Here is a 21,099-nt window from a genome sequence, read left to right as displayed (position 1 = left end):
AATAATCAGAAAAGAGTGAAGACGTGGGGAGAGATGTATTAATCAGATCTGGTCCTACTGCTATTTACATCACTCAGCTATTTTGCGCTATTTAGAAGTACTGATATCTGCTTTATAAATCCTGACAATGTCTAAATATTTAAGACACAAATATTGTTCAAGAGATGTATTTTATAGATAGATAGATAGATAGATAGATAGATAGATAGATAGACGGCAGTTCCAAAGTCATTATAATGAAGAATGTTCATTAAAACTCATCTTTCTCACACAAATTATCCATATCACCCAAATGATGCCTCCTATTAAGAGCCCATGATAAACCAGCTGGCACCTCTTTAATAAGCTGCCCATTTAAACTGCCGTCCAATCGCCTTGCGGCATCCCTAGCCCACGCCCATGCTGGTGTCCCTCCTGCAGCCTGGGGCTGAGCCGCTGATCAGTGCGGCGTGACGTCATGCCCCGTGCGTGGGACAGTCCTGTCTCCAGTGCAGGTTCCAGTCCTGGGAGCTGTGAGCAGGGTCCTGCAGCTCTGGCTCCCTGTCCTGCCTCCAGCACCAGACTGCAGCTGTATGGTGGAGCTCATCTTCCCTTATCCTTTCCTGGCTGCTATGGGGGATCATCCCAAAAGTAAGTTTTCTCCAGTGCTCCCACTGTGAGCTTCCCATGTCCATCAACTTGTAGTCTTTATACAGAGCAGAATAATGCAGTGACTACTGGTACCCCAGCACATCAGCACGCTCCTACTATCACTAACTTTCTCCCATCTATGTCTGCTCTACCCCTTCTTATCTGTTTGCTACTTTCCAGCAGGATGAGTGGTTCTGTACATGATCTTACCTATAACTATCACACACATCTCCAGGCACAGCAGGGAATGGCAGAGCTACAGTATTACTCAGAGAAACAGGATCAACGTGCATGAGGACTGGCACCGTGTATGCATGTGTATGACTTGTATAGAAGAGCATTAGGATTGGCAAGGTTTCATTTATAATATGTATGCTAACATGTGGGATATATATATATATATATATAATTCACAGATAGGTAGGTAGAACATTACAAACCTTAGAAAATAAGGATATATGTGAAGTACTAGGCCACTGTTCCCTAGTTCATTCATACTATAGAACTTAGTGCAGTTGAGAAGCTTGTGCTATAAATTGCAGTGTGTGACATACACACACACACACACACACACACACACACACACACACACACACACACAGCGCAGGGATATTATGCCTGATTGTACATTAACAAGTCATATTGTGTGAATTTGGTGTTATGTGCCATTGTTGCATGTGTATTTAATGCAGAATTATTGATAGATTCTCCAATGGGATTACTGGATACACAAGGCTATGATTGCATTGTTGTGTATGAGTGTCAGTTTTGGTTTCTGTGTGTATTGAATATACAAGTGATGGGTGTTATTACTGAGAATATAATGTTTGATTATTTCGTATGACACTGACATATATGAGTGTGACATTATCATTAGAGCCACATGTGCACATAGATAGATGGCTGGATGTGCTGGGGAAGGGCAGTGTCGCAGTCTGGAGTAACCCCGTGTCCCTGTGCTCTGTCTCCGGCAGAGAAGCCCGGCCTGGCTGTGTGTGTGGGCTGCGGGAGTCACATCCTAGACCAGTACATCCTGCGGGTGTCCCCGGACCTGGAGTGGCATGCCGCCTGCCTGAAGTGCGCCGAGTGCTGCCAGTACCTGGATGAGACCTGCACCTGCTTTGTCAGGGATGGGAAGACTTATTGCAAGAGAGACTACATCAGGTGAGACCCTCACACATTACCCCCATGCCACTCTCACATTACCCCCTGCCACCCTCACATTATCCCCCTGCCACCCTCACATTTCCCCCCTGCCACCCTCACATTACCCCCTGCCACCCTTACATTACCCCCCTGCCACCCTCACATTACCCCCTGCCACCTTCATACATTTGATTAATATTATATTACAGTGATGATGACGATGATGATGGTTATTAATAATATTATGACTCCAAACACATTGAACAAAATAATGCAAGTAAATCGTGTATGTGTGTGTATGTGTGTGTGTGTGGTGTTTTTATTTGCTTTTTGTATGTGTGTGTATATATATACACACTTGGCTTAATTGTGAGGTCATTGGTCAGATGTCAGTGCTTATACCTATAGTTGCTGTAATCAGTGTTACTATGGCCAGTGGCTCTGTGTGCTGTGATCATTGTGTATAGTGAGTGCATTGTATTGTGCGATACACACTATAACATAGCATTGTACACACAGAGTGCTCCCTATACAGGGGCCACATTCCCAGGGATAATGGCCCCATCCCCTCTGCCCGGCCTACATGTGCTACTACATACATGTGTCACTGGGAATGGCATTACTGTTACAGAACCCCCACAACTCCCCTGTATGAGATGGGTGCAGACACCAGGCCTGGCTAACTGCGCGTAGAACTAGTTCTATATAGGGATCTGTCTGTGTCTGTCTATCACATACACATACTGTACAATTCATTCAGGATCTATCTATCTATCTATCTATCTATCTATCTATCTATCTATCTATCTATCTATCATCTATCTGTCTAATTAATTCTACTCTGTCACCTATATACCCATAGATATATGATGTGCATGTGGTCGGGGTGTCCGTGCAGTTATGTGACGGGATCCCCCGTGTATTATATATACAGTGTGATCTAGTAATATGTGCAGTGTCACCGCTACAGATCATGTGGGTGCTATATTGATGGCTATATACTAACCTTACAGGCACTATTTATGTGTAGCCCGTATACCGTTTAATTTAGATGGATATATAGATATATATCGATATAGATATGATACATATATAAATACCTATATATATATATATATATATATATATATATATATATATATCAAATCTATATCTATACATATATAGATATTCATAATTGTATATATATATATATATATATATATATATATAATATATATATATATATGCATGTACTGTGCTAAACCCGTGATGATGCATGTTCCCCACGCAGTGCGAGATGTGTCCCCGGATTATTGCTGTTACCATTAGCTAATGGTGCTGTGTGCGGGTCTCGCAGTGCGGTATATTATTTGCGGGTCACGGCGCAGTGCGAGTGCCGGGGATTTGGTTTACGGAATGGACTGCAAAATCCCAGATTACATATATTATACGCATGTGCGCGGTTCTCTCTGTTACTAGCCGCTTTATTATATATACCGAGGACTTGTCACCACAGGCGGGGGATTGGAACACAATCCACACAACATTGTTAATAAAAGGGACAAGTTTAACTGTACCTGCCATACTTGTTGTTGTTATTATTATTATTATTATTTTATTTTGTCATTATTCTATATTATTTTATTATGATTATTATTCTATATTATTATTATTTTTACTACTATATAAATATTGGAAGTATTATTCGATATTATTATTTTTACTATTACTATACTTCTTATTATAATAATACTATATTATTAATAATAATAATAATAATAATCATCATCATAATAATACATATATATATCATATGGAAACTGAGAACACATTTTAATTGACTTTGACTAAATTGTGCATTTATTCCGGGTTTACAGAAAAATGTGCCTAAAATGACCATTACTGCCTTTATCATCATAGCTGCATATACAGTAACCAGATCCTTATTTTTTTTCTTACATTTTTTTTAAAGATTGTTTATACATTTGTCTTGAGTATACGCTGACTTTATTTTTGCTTTGTGTTGTTCTGTTTTGTTACAAGCAATTGTAAATAACTGAAAAAATGTGAAGATTGAGGAAAATGTTTGTTTATAACAAACATGATCACACTTTTCAAAATGACTGTGCAATATAATTATCAGTATGTGGTAATTAGGAATAAATACCATGATAAGAATTGTGATGAAGAGGATGATTACTGCTGTTATTGCTATCCATTGTTTGTAGATTTATCATACAATTTGTATGCAGAGCTGCACACATCGTTTTCTATCTAGTGTGTAAACATAACTAAATAATCTGACAAGATGATTTATATTCATAATTAACTCCCATATATGTATGTGTGTGTGTGTATGTATGTATATATATATATATATATATATATATATATATATATATATATACTGTATATTAATTGTACATTTAATGGTAACAATTTATGTAAATAATTGTTGTACATTGTGGGAGTCATTTAGACTGGAAAGAGAAGAATGATCTCTTTTGTTACCATTATTTATTTATTTATTTATTTACAGTTTCTTATATAGCGCAGCAGATTCCGTTCCGCTTTACAATTGTAGACAGTGATAAAACAAACTGGGTAGCAACAGACAGACTTGGAGGTAGGAGGGCCCATGCTGTGGCGTACATTGTACTGTGAGTTAGATTTACCATGCTGTGGCATACATTGTACTGTGAGTTGGATTTAGCAGCAAGGTGTTTTTTTAATTTTTGCACTAGATATTAATAATTGTATTACTGTATTATTATTATTATTATTATTATTATTATTATTGCTATTGTTTATTTACATAGCCCCAGCATACTCTGCAGAACTCTACAACTAAAAGCAAATTCCATGATAAATCAAACTGGGTGTTAACAAATATCTACAGGATTAGTACATATTGACATCATCCCATTATGTGCCAATTAGTACATCTAACAGACTAGTATTATAATATTTATGTAGTTTATTATAATGAGCTCCACAGGGTGGAGATAAGGCAGTTTCTGAGTTGTTCCCAAATTTTATGACAATGTTTGGTTTTCAGAATCTTGTAAGATAAAATAAACAAGTAAAAATGTGTTTGAAGCTCCAAACACATAACTATAACAAGTTACAAAGACCATTCATTTTCATAATTGAAAAATGGTAAAAGGAGGGTGAAACGTGTTGTGCATTCCAGAATCGAAACAGGAAGAGGAGAAATAAGTGAACAAGCAGGAATTAATAGTGAGGTATCGGCAAAACATGCACAATGATTCACCAATGATGTATCTGTATAGACAGGTAATTCCATTCCTGTTTTGGGCTAGGGAGCAGACAGTGCAATTTCTAACACTGTGCCTTGTATGTTTAACGTGAATTATTACTGTATAATGTAACAGAAGGATACTAGCAGATACAGCCAGCAGAGCTGGGCACACACCCCCACACTCCTTATTATTCTAGGGCAGAGTTCTAAAGTCTTACAGCAGCTTAAACCCTGTATTTCTCTTCAATGCAAGTAGAAAACAATCTGTAAGTAAAATCGTCTAACTCTTCTTCAGATTTTACACTCTACTATATTCTGTTGTGCAGTAAAGCAAGTACCAGCTGCAAATCACAAGTCCTTTGTGGTTAACATCCAATGCGATAGAATATCTTGAGACAGCTAATGTGGGACTATAATCCACTATATATAATCCACTATGCCAGTGGTTCCCAAACTTTTTTGAATCCTAGAGTAACAGAAAGTTTTTCGTGGCACCCCTAGACCAAAAGTTTTGTATTGAATACTTTAGATTTTTTTTTTAAATTAAGTAAATTGTGTTTATATGTTATCCTGGAAGCCACAAGCATTGGTTTTGCTTATTACATTGACCATAAATAATTGAATTGGTACTGGATCACAAACCCTGGGCACCCCGGGGTGCCACAGCACACTGTTTGGGAACCACTGCACTATTCTGATACCATCAAATATGAACATTGGGCCTTTTTCAGATCTGAGCTCAGTACAAATTTGTTCGGAAAATGGGCAAAACCATGTGCACTGCGGGTGGGGCAGATGTAACATGTGCAGAGAGAGTTACATTTGGGTGGGGTGTGTTGAAACTGAAATCTAAATTGCAGTGTAAAAATAATGCAGCCAGTATTTACCCTGCACATAAACAAAATAACTCACATAAATTTAATACAAATTTAATACATGTTACATCTGCCCCCGTGCAGTGCACATGGTTTTGTCCATTTTCCAAACAAATTTGTACTGAGCTCAGATCTGAATAAGGCCCATAGTTTCCTATATGATTTAAGGTGTAGGTTTGGGGATATGTATTGCAGACACCTTTGGGGCAGTTATTAGTTTTTGTTCCTAAAGGGCACACTAAATTAAAACCCATCAATCGGAATTCACAACTTATTGGACAGATCCACCCCACTAGCTTTCATTGTACCTACACTATTGGCTACTTGACAGAGAGTCAGGGAGGAAGAATTAGGGTTATGCTCCAATGAGTTATGTACCATTTTCGTAAAACCTTGTCAATTACAACTACATCTAAGACCAATGAGGAACAAAATCTGTATCATGAAAATCTTATTTTCTATTGCCTGCATGGGTAAGTTTAGGTTTGGATATGGAAAAAAATGTCAGCGTCTCTCACATTTGTTATATAAATTCAAATTAAAAATGTTATGTAAAAAAAGGTTTATATTTCCTATGTAAGGTAAATATCACAGGACATTATTACGAATAAAAACGTTTGCTTGGCAATTTTCACACCCATTTGGACAAATTCACTTGGCACTCAAAGCATTAATAGGTCCAGTAGCAACAGGCAAATTGTCGTAGTAGGTGCCTCATATTACTAGAATGATTTGTTAGTTATATGCCAACATTGTCACATGAATAATGCCATAGGTATCAGCTGTTAGTGCTCTGGGTTCTTAATATTTGAGGAACCACTAAGTATACATTTTGTTCAAATGTGGATAATGGGAGCAACCCTAAAATAATGAAAATAATTGGCACCCATGAATGAAGCAGGAATTGATTGTACAGATGTTAGCAAACTCGGAGCTCTAAGACTAGATGAGTGACCCGCCATGGAAGTAACCCCCTGCCAGACTGCATACAACAATAGCAGGGAACCCTCAGAATTTGTATGAAAATGGAAATACAGTAGGTACAGTAATATAAGGAGTGCTGGTTATTGTTTAATGGAAAAGGGTAGTTCATAGCCTTGAAGATACTGTAGATGTCTATGTGCCAATTGGGTGACATTGTGGAAAGTCAGCTCCCCTACAGTTAATTATGGAGAGAGAATGCTGCCCCCAATCATATGACAATTAGTATGCCATTAAATGTTTAACATTCATTTTTGTATTTCAGCCAGAGCCTGATTAGGGAGGTGATTTAATCTATATATGTCTAGTGTTGGGGCAGTACGGATGATGTAATGGTCAGCATTACTGCCTCACAGCGCTGAGGTCATGGGTTCTATTCCCACCATGGCTCTAACTGTGCGGAGTTTGTATATTCTCCCTATACTTGCGTGGGCTTCCTCTGGGTACTCCAGTTTCCTCCCACAATCCAAAAATATACTGATAGGCTAATTGGCTCCCAACAAATTAACCCTAGAATGCTGTGTGTGCGTGTGATAGGGAATATAGATTGTAAGCTCCACTGGGGCAGGGACTGATGTGAATGTTCAAATATTTGGGCAGATGTATTAAGCCTGGAGAAGAGATTAACTGGACATAAAGTGAAAGGAGATAAAGAGCCAGAAAATGAACTGTGTTTGAAAGTGACAGTTGGGAGTTGATTGGCTGGTGCTTTATCCCCCTTTCACTTTATTTCCATTTTATCTCCAGACTTCTCTAGGCTTATTACATCTGCCCCATTCTCTGTAAAGCGCTGCAGAATATATGTGCACTATATAAGAAACTGTTAATAAATAATAATGAATAAATAATAATAATAGGTAGAAGTGATTAGTTATTTATGATCTGCTAAGGAATTGTGAATGTTACATTTTAATATATACATGTATGTATGTATGTATGTATGTATGTATGTGTGTGTGTATATATATATATATATATATATATATAATATCTATGTATATCTATCTATCTATCTATCTTTATATATATATATATATATTATATATATATATATATATATATATATATATATATATATATATATATATACATACATCACCATAAAAATGATTCTGTGTTTATGTTATACATGTAGTGACAGTGAAATCCCACAATATGATGATGTGCACAACTTATTCTTCCAGGGAAGCTATGACGTCTCAGATCCAATAACATTGGTCATTGTAGGGACAACAGCAATGTAAGGCTTATTTTAGATCTGTGATCTGTTTTTAGCTACTTTTGTCATTTTGATTGATTAGATTTTTGTGAATGTCAAATGTTCATAATGACACTTCTAATGAAACAAAGCTCAATGGAGATTGTAAACTGTAGTTACAATGTGAATTACAAATGTACTGTACATATAAAATGCATTGTTATATGAAGCAGGAATTGCAGTGGCGAGTATCATGGGGACAAATAGAGTTGACAACCTGGCACCTGTTTACAGAAATGTACGATATAACATCCCTTTTAATAGGTTATAATTTCTGTAGTGACTTAGGGGGCATTTATCAAAGCTCAGAGAGAGATGAAATGATGAGAGATAAAGTACACCAACTTCTACCTACTGTAGTACCTTATATGTTACAGGCTGCATTTGCAAAATGTCAGTTGGCAGCTGGTTGACACCTTGGGGGAAATTTACTAAGATAGGAGTTCTAATTGAGATACTGTAGGATGTTGCTATGGGCAACCAATCAGATAATATCTGTTATCTTCTAGAAGGTGCTAAATAAATAAGTAGATTCTGATTGGTTACCCATAGCAACATCCCATGTGAAATAGAATTTCCGTCTTAGTAAATTTCCCCCTTTATCTCTCAGAAATTTATCTTCCTCCAAGTTTTGATAAATACCCTCCTTAGAATCTTTATTTACAAATTCGCCCCTGGTGCATAATATTATACAAAGTTCATTTAGTTGTTTTTGGCGAGAGGCTGCTAGATCCATATTTTATATTGTAAATGTATGTGTGAATGTACAAATACATACAACATACGTACAGCAATCTCATTTATTTAAAGCAGATGTATAATTCAACATTTTCTGTTTTTCATGGCCAGGTTGTTCAGCACTCGGTGCCCCCGATGCCAGGGCGCCTTGCCCCGCTCAGAGCTGGTAATGAGGGTTGGGGAGCGAGTCTATCACACTGATTGCTTCCGATGTTCAATCTGTAGTCGACGGCTGCTTCCAGGAGAGGAGATAAGCCTTAGAGACCAGGAATTATTGTGTGGGGCCGACCATAACATTCCAGGTATAAATGGCTCAGTGCTGCGTACTTCATCATATGGGAAATGCTCATTACACAGTCATGTGCCGAGCTCTCTACATAGTCATGTGCCGAGCTCTCTACATAGTCATGTGCCGAGCTCTCTACATAGTCATGTGCCGAGCTCTCTACATAGTCATGTGCCGAGCTCTCTACACTGTCATGTGCCGAGCTCTCTACACAGTCATGTGCCGAGCTCTCTACACAGTCATGCGCCGAGCTCTCTACATAGTCATGCGCCGAGCTCTCTACATAGTCATGTGCCGAGCTCTCTACATAGTCATGTGCCGAGCTCTCTACATAGTCATGTGCCGAGCTCTCTACATAGTCATGTGCCGAGCTCTCTACACTGTCATGTGCCGAGCTCTCTACACAGTCATGTGCCGAGCTCTCTACACAGTCATGTGCCGAGCTCTCTACACAGTCATGTGCCGAGCTCTCTACATAGTCATGTGCCGAGCTCTCTACATAGTCATGTGCCGAGCTCTCTACATAGTCATGTGCCGAGCTCTCTATATAGTCATGTGCCGAGCTCTCTCTCTCTCTCTCGTAGCCAAAGTGAAAGCTTATTCAATGCAGAACATACTATTTGGTATACTGTACTGTATGTTTGTCTTCTGTCCCACCTGAATCCTGCTCTAGTTATTGTCACATCTGTCATCAGTGTATCCTAGAGTAGTCACTATGGGGGTAATTCAGACCTGATCGCACGTCCTAGTGGATGGCAGGGTATGAAATACCTGCTTTGAAAAAATATATATGGAAAACTCATGTCGACCTTTTGACTGTCGACCTTCCCATTGTCGACCTAATGCTTCCGGATACCTTCTGACCCTTTCAACCTTAGGCCTATCAACCTATTTTATGTGTCGACCTTTAGTGGTCGACCTAATGTATGTTGACCATAGTGTTGACCTAGCGATCCTATCCCATCTGGGGGTGGTAACCGGCCATTTAGTGGGAGCGCTAAAACGCAGGCAGTATGGGTCATAGGATCAACACAATTAAGATCAACCACTATTGGTGGACAGACCATAGAAGGACACATGGCAAAGGTCCATATAGCTTAGGTTGATATGGTCAAAAGGTTGACACAATCAATAGGTCGACATAAAAAAAGTCCCATTTGTCCCTATATTGACATATGTCGACATGGGCACAGTATAAGTGTACCGTGTCCCTCGCATGGCTCATTTCAACCTTTTCCATGTCAACCTATTGCTTGTGTTGACCTTTTGACCATGTCAAGCTAAGCTATGTCAACCTTTTTCATGTGTCAACCAATGACCTATTGACCAATAATGATTGAGCTATTGACTGTGAACCTCAATAGTATTGACCTGCTGACCGCATCCCACGTGCACCATGTACTGTCATGTCAGCTGCCAATTTCAAAGGTACAAAACTAATCTGACAAAGTTGCACATTAGGTCACACCAAAACCATGCTTATTATTGAAATGCAGGGATTGTCCCATTACAAGGATCAAAGTCAGCTATAACAGTCATGCCGGGACAGCAGCAGCTGCAAAAAATAATAATAATTCAAATACAGTTGACCTGGAGGATGCCGTGGAATAACAGAGAGAGAAGAGAGAAGTGTCAGTATTGGACTGAGCTCCTGCTCACTTGTCGGTGCTAAGTCACTGAGTGCTCTGAGTATTGCTATGTCCTGGGCCTGTACAGTGGGATGCGGTCATTTGGTCTACAGCATGATAGTCGACAGTCACTAGGTCGACACCATTAGGTCGATATGGGTCTAGGTCGGCATGGGAAAATGACATGGTTCTAGCTCAAAAGGTCATTAGTTCAACAGGTCGTTAGTTCGACTGGTCATTAGTTCGACCGTGTCTAGGTCGACAGTCAAAAAGTCGACATGGGGGTTTTCACTGTTTTTTGAGCCAACATGTGCCGACAGGCAGTATTCCATGCCCTACCATCCACTAGGGCGTGGTGGGAAAATAAAATAGTGTGCAGAGCGCAGCGAGGCACCATGCCCGAAGCATAGCGAGCGATGTGAGATGATGCAGTGCACTTCAAACTGTGTCCATGTCGACTGTGAAAAACCCTTATGTCAACCATTTGACTGTCGACCTAGACATTGTAGGACTAATGACCTGTCGAACTAACGACCTGTCGAACTAATGACATTTTAACCTATAACCATGTCGACCTTTTCCCATGTCGACCTAGACCCATGTCGACTGAATGACTGTCGACCATCATGCTGTAGACCAAATGATCCCAACCCACCTGGCAAGCATAGAAATGTAACTTCTGACAAGAACTCCGCGATGACAAGACAAGGAGCCAGATGCACTAAGCTTCAAAAGTGATAAAATGGAGAGTGATAAACAGCCAGCCAATCAGCTCCTACCTGCCATGTCACAGACTGTGTTTGAAAATTGTCAGGCAGGAGCTGATTGGCTGGCTGTTTATCACATTCCATTTTCTCACTTTGAAGCTTAGTACATCTGGCCCAAGGTCTGTCCGGTCTGGCCCACAATACATAGCAGCTGGTTGGTAATGCCACCACTAACTAAGGAGCCATTACTAGTATAGGTATGCACTAAGCTGTATGTAGACCTTACCTAGGGGCCTTGACACAATGTAGGTTTCAGTGCAGGATTTGATTATCCATCTGTCCAACTGCTGCAATTATGCGATTTTATTCCTAGTTTTCTTTCCCTTAGAACATGGGTCCTCAAACTGCAGCCCTCCAGATGTTGTGAAACTACAAATCCCAGCATGCCTTGCCACAGTTTTGCTGTAAGGGAGTGTTAAACTGTGGCAAGGCATGCTGGGATTTGTAGTTTCACAACATCTGGAGGGCTGCAGTTTGAGGACCCATGCCTTAGAGCCCCACCTGAAAGCAATGTTATGTGCACTATAGTGGAAAGCAGCGCCTGCTGTATATACAGTATACAAGTATATCTCTCATGCACACATGCTATTTATATGGGCCATTAATAGGCACATATCTCCGCATTTCCTCACAACCCATGTGCTTGGTTATTTTCCACATATTGACTCTTCTACTGTTGTTCCAGAGTCTGGCAGATCCTCCTCACTAAGGTCCCACATCCACAAGCAGACAGAGAAGACAACAAGAGTGCGGACAGTACTGAACGAGAAGCAGTTGCACACATTACGGACATGCTACGCAGCCAACCCCCGACCAGATGCCTTGATGAAGGAACAGCTTGTGGAGATGACTGGGCTCAGCCCTAGGGTGATCCGTGTTTGGTTTCAGAATAAACGCTGTAAAGACAAGAAGAAATCAATTCTCATGAAACAACTTCAACAACAACAGCAAATGAATGACAAGACAGTAAGTAAAGCACTTTAAATGAGTAGTAATAGTAGAAGCAAAAATACCCCATACACTATGGACTTAATCTGACTAATTACCTCCAACCACATCTGACTAATTCTTCTCTTTATGGGTGGGGGGAATCATTCTTTGGATAGAGATAAAGTGGAGCCATTTCCAAAATCAACCAGTCAATTTCAAACTGTCTTTTCCAAATGAGAGTTAAAAGCTGATTGGTCGCTTTGAGAAACTCTCTCCAAGGCTTCTACATGTCTCCCTATGTCTTGTCCCCTCATTTAACAGATGGGTAGGTGTCATTTCCTACTACTTGTATGGAATCTAGCTGCTTTTCTGAAGGCAGTCACTAGTTCATAGCATGGAAGGACATAATATTTCCAGCAGGTTTCATCCATTCAGTTAAAGCTTTCCATCCTGATCTGATGGATTAGACTGGTCAGATTGGTGTTATCTGTTGTGCTAACATCAAGGGCTGATTCCCGCAGGCAAACTCCTACCAATCTCAATCTCCACTAAAACAAGGGCAAGATGATTTTAATCCCCTAAAGCCCAGTTCTAATTTCACAGGGATGGCAGCGTATAAAATAAATAAACTAGGTGGCCTGTTCCAAAACAACTTCCACAAAGGCGCAGTGATGTATTAATCCCTCCTATTTTGGTGTTGGTTCACCAACATTTGATTTGGTAACACCCACGTAAGGCCACACATTTTTCCAGGTCCATTTTTAGTTCCCAATCTGCCCCTGTGCTCTAGCAAAGGTATATTAATGTATTTTTCTCATTGGCTGCAGTAAAGGTGGATGTATGTTTATTTCTCTCTAGATGTAGTAAAAGTGGATAAATGTGTCTCACTGAGGTCATTATTCTAGTTCACTCTTAGAGGCAAATTCCTTCTCAGATGGACAAAACCATGTGCATTGCAGGGGGGCAGATATAACAGGTGCAGATATAATTCGATTTGGGTGAGTTATTTTGCTTCTGTGCAGGGAAAATACTGACTGCTTTATTTTTACACTGCAATATAGATCTCACTTTGAAGAAAACCCCCACCCAAATCTAATTCTCTCTGCACAAGTTACATCTGCCCCACCCGCAGTGCACATGGTTTTGTCCATTTGAGAAGGAATTTGCCTCTAAGAGTGAACTAGAAAAAGGCCCTAGATGTAGTAAAGGTGGATAAGTGTATCTTTCCCATTAGCTGTAGTAGGTGGATACAGTGGCGTAACTATAGCCCCGCAGCCCCCGCGGTGGCGGGGAGGCGCTTAGTAAGTGAGGGGACGGGGGGGGGGGGGGGCTGAGGGGCTATTGTTACCTGCTGCCTCCACTTAATGCCGCCGCCGGTACCTGCCGCTGTGCCGCATCAGTCTGCGGTCCCAGGTCTCCCTGATCTCCCGGCTCCTGCTAATGAAAACTGACACTTAGAAAATGGCTGCCCCCATACTGCAGACCGTTTTTGAGGATGCTAGAGGAAGCGCAGGCCTCCTCTAGAATCCTTAAAAACAGTCTGGCCCGCCAATGAGGGACATTCAGTGGGGATATCACCCCGGGTCGCCCCTTGGCTCCGGAAGATTCCTGCAATTCGACACCCGACCTTATCTCCAACACTCCAGTGTTGGATCAGATACAGACGCCTTTCTTATTTTAACTCAGGCACCTCACTCATCACCCCACTAATCAATAACCCTGAATTTCTCCCAGGGTTCGCCCTTCGGAACCTTCCTAGGTGTTCTATAGATTTGTCTTATTTGGGGCAACTAGTAGATATGTCTGGGCTACGGTCTTTTGCAGATCTTAACGCTGATATTGGTCTCCCGGGGAATCTCTTCTGGTTCTACCTTCAAGTTAGACACTATGGGTGACATTTAATAGGAGTCGATTTGTGTTTTTTTGCGATATTTTCGCATCAAAACGGCGATTTGTCATTTTAACGCATTTTTTGCCCAAATCGCACATTTAATAGGGTGCGGAAGGGCCCATTTTCGCATGTTTTTAAAAGTGCTTAAAAAAAAACGCACTTAATTCGCATCCAGATGTTTTCACACAGAAAAGTATACAAATAGCTTATTTTATATCATGCGCCAATGGAAATCGCACTTTTTTGGTCGATATAAATCGCACTTTTTTCAGACCAGGGTCTGATGTGCGAATTGGTCAGAGACATGCACAGATCATTGTGATCTGTGCATGTTTCTGGTGTAAAAATAGAGTTAAAAAAAAAAAACTTTAAAAAAAAACGGCGTGAGGTCCTGGTTTCATATAATCCCCTGGATTTTATAAAACCAGCACCAGGCTCAAGGGGGCACACGGGGCTGTCCTCGATGCCCCTGGGCATCGAGCTGATATTTGGTGTAAAAAATAGATTATAAACTATTGTCTTACACTGTGGAACTATGAGTCCCAGCAAGCCTCCCCCGCATGCTGGGACTTGAAGAACCACAAGTCCCAGCATGCGGGGCATTAAAGGGCCCGCTAGCACTTGTAGTTCCACAGTTAAAGAAATAGTTAAATAAACACACACTGACACCCATTAAAAATAAAACTTTAATACATCCAAAGCCCATACATACTGATACTTACCTATCTTGAGCCCGTCGGTAGGTCCCAGGGTCCGGTTCCTTGGTTCCGAGGCTGGTCCGTGGCTCCAGGGCTGAAGAGTCCGGGGTCCTGGATCCGAAGAAATCCATGGGGGACCTGTGGAAGGAAATCCTACTCACCCAGGTCCTCTGGCGAAGATCCCCTAATCTTCTCCGCCATAGTCAGCCCCCGGTACCCATTGGTCTTGAGAGGCGCAGAGAGGTTTCATCTTCCGCGCCTCTCATCCGAATGATTCTATTGGCCACCTAGCGGCCAATCAGGACCCGGGAAAGTCGGCTTCTGATTGGCCGCTAGGTGGCCAATAGAAACATTCTATTGGCCAGGGGCATCGAGGACAGCCCCGGGCTTCAGCATGGGCAGGTAAGTTCTGGAGGGGGGGGGACCCCTTCTTTGGGGGGGGGGTTGCCCACTCCCCCAGGACCCCTGCCCATGCTGACCGTTCAGGGGGATGAATGCTTTGGCCGGGGGGACTTGTATAAAAAGTCTCCCCCCGGCTGTGGCATTACCCTGCTGGCTGGTTGGGCCCGGTGCGGGTTCTTGAAATACGGGGGATCCCTAGTCATTTTGTCCCCCGTATTTTGGGAACCAGGACCGGTCCTTGAGCCTGGTGCTGGTTTTATAAAATCCAGGGGAACCCTATTTATTTTGCCCCGTGATTTTATGAAACCAGGACCGGCTCTTTGAGCCCGGGGGCTGGTTATGCTCAGGAGGTGGGACCTCACGCCGTTTTTTTTTTTCCAGAAATAGCAAGTTTTGAAATGTGCACATTTTCATGACTAAAAATGCGCACATTTCCATGACTTAAAATCGCCACAAATCGCACCATATTGCACTTTTTATCCGCTTATGCGCATCTCATTAAATATGCGATTCACACATGAAAACTGCAGAAAAAAAGGGCGATTTGTGGCGATATGGTGCGATTTTAAAAAGTGCGAAAAACTCTCATTCTATTAAATGTCACCCAATGTCTCTTCTCTTCCCAAACGGAATCAAGGATGGGAACCAACTCCTTTTGAATCACTATTTCTCTCTCAAGAGTTCCCAAAACACTTGATCTCTAAATTCTACCAAATATGTCTAAGCAATCTTCCAGATTTGATGCCTGCTTATACTGTAGCTTGGAACAAGGAGCTGGGTCGGGATTTGTCGGGAGCCAATGGACTCAAATATTTAAGTATGTCTTTGCATCCTCCTCCTTAATACAGACACTGGAAACTCAATATAAGATATTGTCCCGCTGGTACAGATGCCCATCGACACTGCACCAAATAAACAATGCCCTGCCTAATCTATGTTGGAGGTGTAACCAGTCTCCGGGTACTCATATACAAATGTGGTGGAAGTGTCCATCCATTCAAACATGCTGGCATCAGATCCACAGTATTGCAAAAAAAACCCAACTAATTCCTCGCTTCCCTTTAGCCCAGAATTCTGGTTGCTTAACCTCATAGACATGCCTATCTCCAGGTTTAAAAAATCCTTGATTAGACACCTAATGAATGCAGCAAGAGCGGTCATTCCGTGTCACCGGAGGTCCCCAGAACCCCCCCCCCCCTCTCTCATTGGCTCCGTAGAATGGACCTGTATAGGACTATGGAAGATCTAACATCCTTTTTGAAAGATATACACAGCCCTTTAATGCTATTTGGCTCGGATGGCTTGCCTTCAAAGAATCCCCTGATTATTCCCACATCATTTCATCAGGCCAGGTTTCTGCTACTTGGTGATCCCTAGGCACAAAAACCCTGCCATTGGCCCTAGTGCTGCCTAGTGGGGGGAGGGGTAGTAATTAGGTGGCAGATGGAAATGAGTTCCCCCACCTCTCCATGACCACTTTTAGCCCTGAGTAATGGTAGATAAATGTATCTTTCTCACTAGATGTAGTAAAGGTAGATGAATGTATCTTGCACCACTGGCGTATATATAATGGGTGCAGCATGTGTGGAGCTCACAGTCACCCGGGGTTCAGGAGGCCCACGCTGTACACCCTGCACCCATTTTTTTTTTATACTGGCATTTTGCAGGAATTTCCTGCATGTGCAATAGACAGTTCCCCTCTAGAAACTCCTATGTCTTGCCCATTATCTATAGTAAATGTAGATGAATGTATCTTTCTCATTAGCTACAGTGAAGGGATATTAACTTACACATATATGACTAGATTTAGGCAATTTAGAAAAAAAGTGTCTAGCCAATCTATGAAATTGTATTACACTGGGAACCATGTCCTTAGTCACTAACTCATGTTTGTTTCCTCACAGAGCCTTCAAGGGTTGACAGGGACGCCACTTGTTGCAGGTAGTCCCATACGCCATGACAGTGCTGTACAGGGTAGTGCAGTAGAGGTACAGACATATCAGCCTCCATGGAAAGCACTCAGTGATTTTGCATTGCAGAGCGACTTGGAGCAACCTGCATTTCAGCAGCTGGTAAGGAAAGAGCATGTGTAGTATAATGTAATATGTGGTGAGGTTGACACTGGCTCAGCTCAGTCCTTGCACACTCAGACAAATGTATATAGAGCAGGGAAGGGCTTTGTCGCTGCCTCTGCATAAAGTCGCAGATAAGTGACCACAGTTAGAAGCCACCGCGGCTGTGTCTCTGTTCACCTCTGAATCCGCCCCTAAGGCACAGCTCTGTTGCTCTTTCCTCCTCTTATTATTGCCATACTCACACTCGCCAGTTGTACACTACTCAATAAGGGTCATTTACAGGCTGGTAATGTTGATACCCACACCACCCATGCACCTTGGTGACATACTTTTTTGTACAGTTTCACTCAGACTTAGCTCCCGCACATCTCCACTACTATACATTTGGATCAATTTTGGCTATATAGCCAACGACCCGCATGTTCAGTGGGTCCTGGTGACAGGACTGAACTATATAATTTACCAATGTGTGTACACTTAATTCGGCCACCCGTGGCTGATATCGTTAACTATATCGGCTGCGGCAACTGACATTCAGTGTGCATGGGGCTTTACAGGAATCTGCATGGATCTGTGGGTCAGCTGTGGGATGCGCAGAATATGAGAGGCATTGGATAGATCATGGCGTTGCTTGATGAACATGGATTAGGTGCATGAATTGGCTACATGCATCAACATGCAAAGGACTTTATACAGGCCATAAAAGCTTGTGGCAGGCACATTGCAGTAGCATTACCTACTTTGCAGGGGGAGTGTATGTATTCCCAGGGCCGCCAAGAAGGGGGCGGGTACTAATTACCCAGGCCTGGGCCAGCGGGGGCCCTGGTCCGACCCTTCCCCCTCCGTCCCTCCCAGGCAGCAGCACACACTTCTACAGAATCTGCTGTGCTGACAGCAGGCTCAGCATGATCGTCTCACTGACAGCGTGGGAGCTCAGCAGAGCACATGCTGTAGGTGTGTGCTGCTGCTGCTGCTGAGGGGGGGACAATAACACCCCCCCCCTCGACTTTAGAGTGTACAGAATATCTATATATTCTGTGTGTCTGTGGTTGTATGCTGTGTGTAGTGTGTATGTATGAATGTATGTATGTATGCAGTGTGTCGTGTGTGTGTGTGTGTGTGTTATGTATGCTGTGTATGTATGTATGTATGTATGTATATGTAGTGTGTGTGTTTGTATGTATGTATGTGTGTATAATATCTATGTGCCTGTGTGTGAGAGAGAATACTGTATTTATGTATGCAGAGTCTGTGTGTGTGTGTGTGTGTGTGTGTGTGTATGTGGGGGGGCCTGCATTGCCTGCCATCAGCAGGGGGGCGGCCCTGGTTCCCAGCCTAGAAATCAGTACCGGGCCCCACAATTTCTAGTGGCAGCCCTGCCCATAAAGCTGCAATTGGATCTCATCCTAACCTTCTAGTGAGATGCACTTTGCACTTTCAAGTTGCATTTCTCCAGGAAAGTAATGTAACAAAAAGCAACAAATAAACAAAGTAACTATTTAAAACAAAACCACCATATGTCTCCGCATTCCCTTGATTGATTAAGGCCACAAATGAAACTAAACTAATCAGTGTTTTACTGACTGATCTAAAGGGATGGATGTTCCTAATATGGTTATTAGGGTGAACCTGGAAGTGACAGTCACACCATCTGAAAGGGACATGCACTGTAATGGTGCATACAATAGGCATTCCACGCCGCCGCCAATATCGGCAGCAGCAGGGTGCCGGCTTCGGCAAGTGCATACACACTTGCTGATGCCGGCGGGGGGTGAGTGGTGGTGGGGGAAACGGTGTTTTAGAGTCTGTGTGGGGGGGCATGCTGCCTTCTACATAACGCATCAGTCATAGGGCAGAGCTTACACACTGATATAAGGAAAAATATCATGTAGAAGTGCCAAAGTGATATTGCTCATTATTGTTATTTTGATATTATTACTAGCAAACTTTATCTCTGCAGCACCAACATATTAAGCAGCACAACACAGATACATCGGCCCCCATCCCATTTGTGCTGTTCATACAGAGAAGTCTGATAATGTTTAACTTATGACAGGGATCCCATAACATGATCCCATAACATGATCCCATAACATGATCCCATAACATGGAGCAGCATAAGGTCATTAGCATTTTCTGTGACTGATGCAATGTTACACATGACGGCAAATGTGTTAAATACGGTATGAATCACAGTATAAAGAGACACGTGCTAGAATGTCCTGCGGAACCTAATCACCATATAAGCATCCATGGACGGTATGAGTACTGAGATCACATTCAAAGCCAGTCTGACGTGTGATAAATTCCATTTCCCTCCCGTGTTATATAACCAATTAGTTAGTGTACAAATGCTGTCTTCAATGTCCAGTCCATTCATTCTGTCTTCCTGCTGTCTATTCTTTCTGCTCACTTTGTTGTCCTTTAATTAGTTGTTTGTTCACCCCTTTGCCCAATATTATCACAGTCGTCATCCATTCATCTCTTTTTTTTATTTTCGCTTTATTGCCTTGTAACTTTTGCTTCTAATTTTATTGCTTTTTACTCTTTTGGCCTCTGCTTTCTCTACTGCCATGCATTCAGTGCTGTGGTCTGCTGTTTACATTTGTAGCTATTCATTTTCCTACTCATTTAATGCTGCCCCTTTGGCCAGTGCGTGTTCTGCATTTTGTTTTAATTAAGTGACTAAATATTTGATTATTTGGCTTCTCTGCTCACTGTGTTGTATCCATTGAATTGCAGGTATCCTTCTCAGAATCAGGATCTCTGGGTAACTCATCTGGGAGCGATGTCACCTCTTTGTCTTCTCAACTTCCTGACACCCCCAACAGCATGATCCCCAGTCCGGTGGAAACGTGAGGTCTTGAATTTGGGACTGAACAGCATGGACCCCGCATGAACCCCCCCTACACTCCAGAAAACAAACCCAGAGCACTCATACAGCAGGAACCTCATCCCCACCATTGGGGCTATTCATCAGTCTGGAACCCTGCACATACCTGACTTTTTACTAGGATTTGGGAAGAAAACAGGAATTTATGGTTCTTTTTTGAACTGGTCTCACCCACAACTCATCTCAGAGGAGGAGGATGACTGATCTGGAGATGGTTTGGTCCTTCATTAGGATAAGAATCATCTGATTTGCAGTCTGGCTGAGACTCTCTCTTTTTACCTGAAGTCATGGGATACAGAAATATTTATATATCAAATGCTGAGACATTTGGCGGACACGGTAATTTATCTTGTGGATCGAGGACTTTATTATCGAACAAAAGTAAGTTATTAATATTTATTGTCAAAAACGCTGTTACATCAATTAATATAAAATGTTAATAAAAAAAAAAAATCTAAAGGTCTGATGTGTCATATTAACTCCAGAGCACTTTTGTTTTTAGCAATGAATGTAATTTAAAGCAGGAATATTGACAATTATTTAAACACTAATGAAAATTTTATAAGAAGCTTCTCTTTAATGACAAAAATATAAACATTGTGTGTCCTAAAAAGTATCCAGGTGTAAAGGTGCCCATACACGTTGCGATTATCGCAT

At 41.7% G+C, this 21,099-nt stretch overlaps 1 protein-coding gene across 2 annotated transcripts; it reads left to right on the top strand.

Annotated features, from left to right (window-relative positions):
• The first annotated feature begins 462 nt into the window (after positions 1 to 462).
• ISL2 (ISL LIM homeobox 2) lies at positions 463 to 20,828 on the top strand. 2 transcript variants are annotated; one of them, XM_083183169.1, is made up of 6 exons: positions 463 to 630; positions 1,605 to 1,794; positions 8,984 to 9,174; positions 12,239 to 12,519; positions 17,379 to 17,546; positions 20,292 to 20,828. In XM_083183169.1, the coding sequence occupies exons 1-6, from the start codon at positions 573 to 575 to the stop codon at positions 20,406 to 20,408; spliced, it is 1,005 nt and encodes a 334-aa protein (XP_083039295.1). In that variant the 5' UTR covers positions 463 to 572; the 3' UTR covers positions 20,409 to 20,828. The 2 variants fall into 2 exon arrangements, with proteins under 2 accessions (XP_083039295.1, XP_083039296.1); XM_083183170.1 differs by having other exon boundaries at positions 8,984 to 9,276.
• The last annotated feature ends 271 nt before the right edge of the window (positions 20,829 to 21,099 follow it).

This window comes from Crinia signifera, chromosome 4, assembly GCF_055691185.1.
Source record: "Crinia signifera chromosome 4, ASM5569118v1, whole genome shotgun sequence".
Taxonomy (NCBI): domain Eukaryota; kingdom Metazoa; phylum Chordata; class Amphibia; order Anura; family Myobatrachidae; genus Crinia; species Crinia signifera.
The sequence above is the reverse complement of the archived record's forward strand: the minus strand, read 5'-3'. Positions and strand labels throughout refer to the sequence as shown.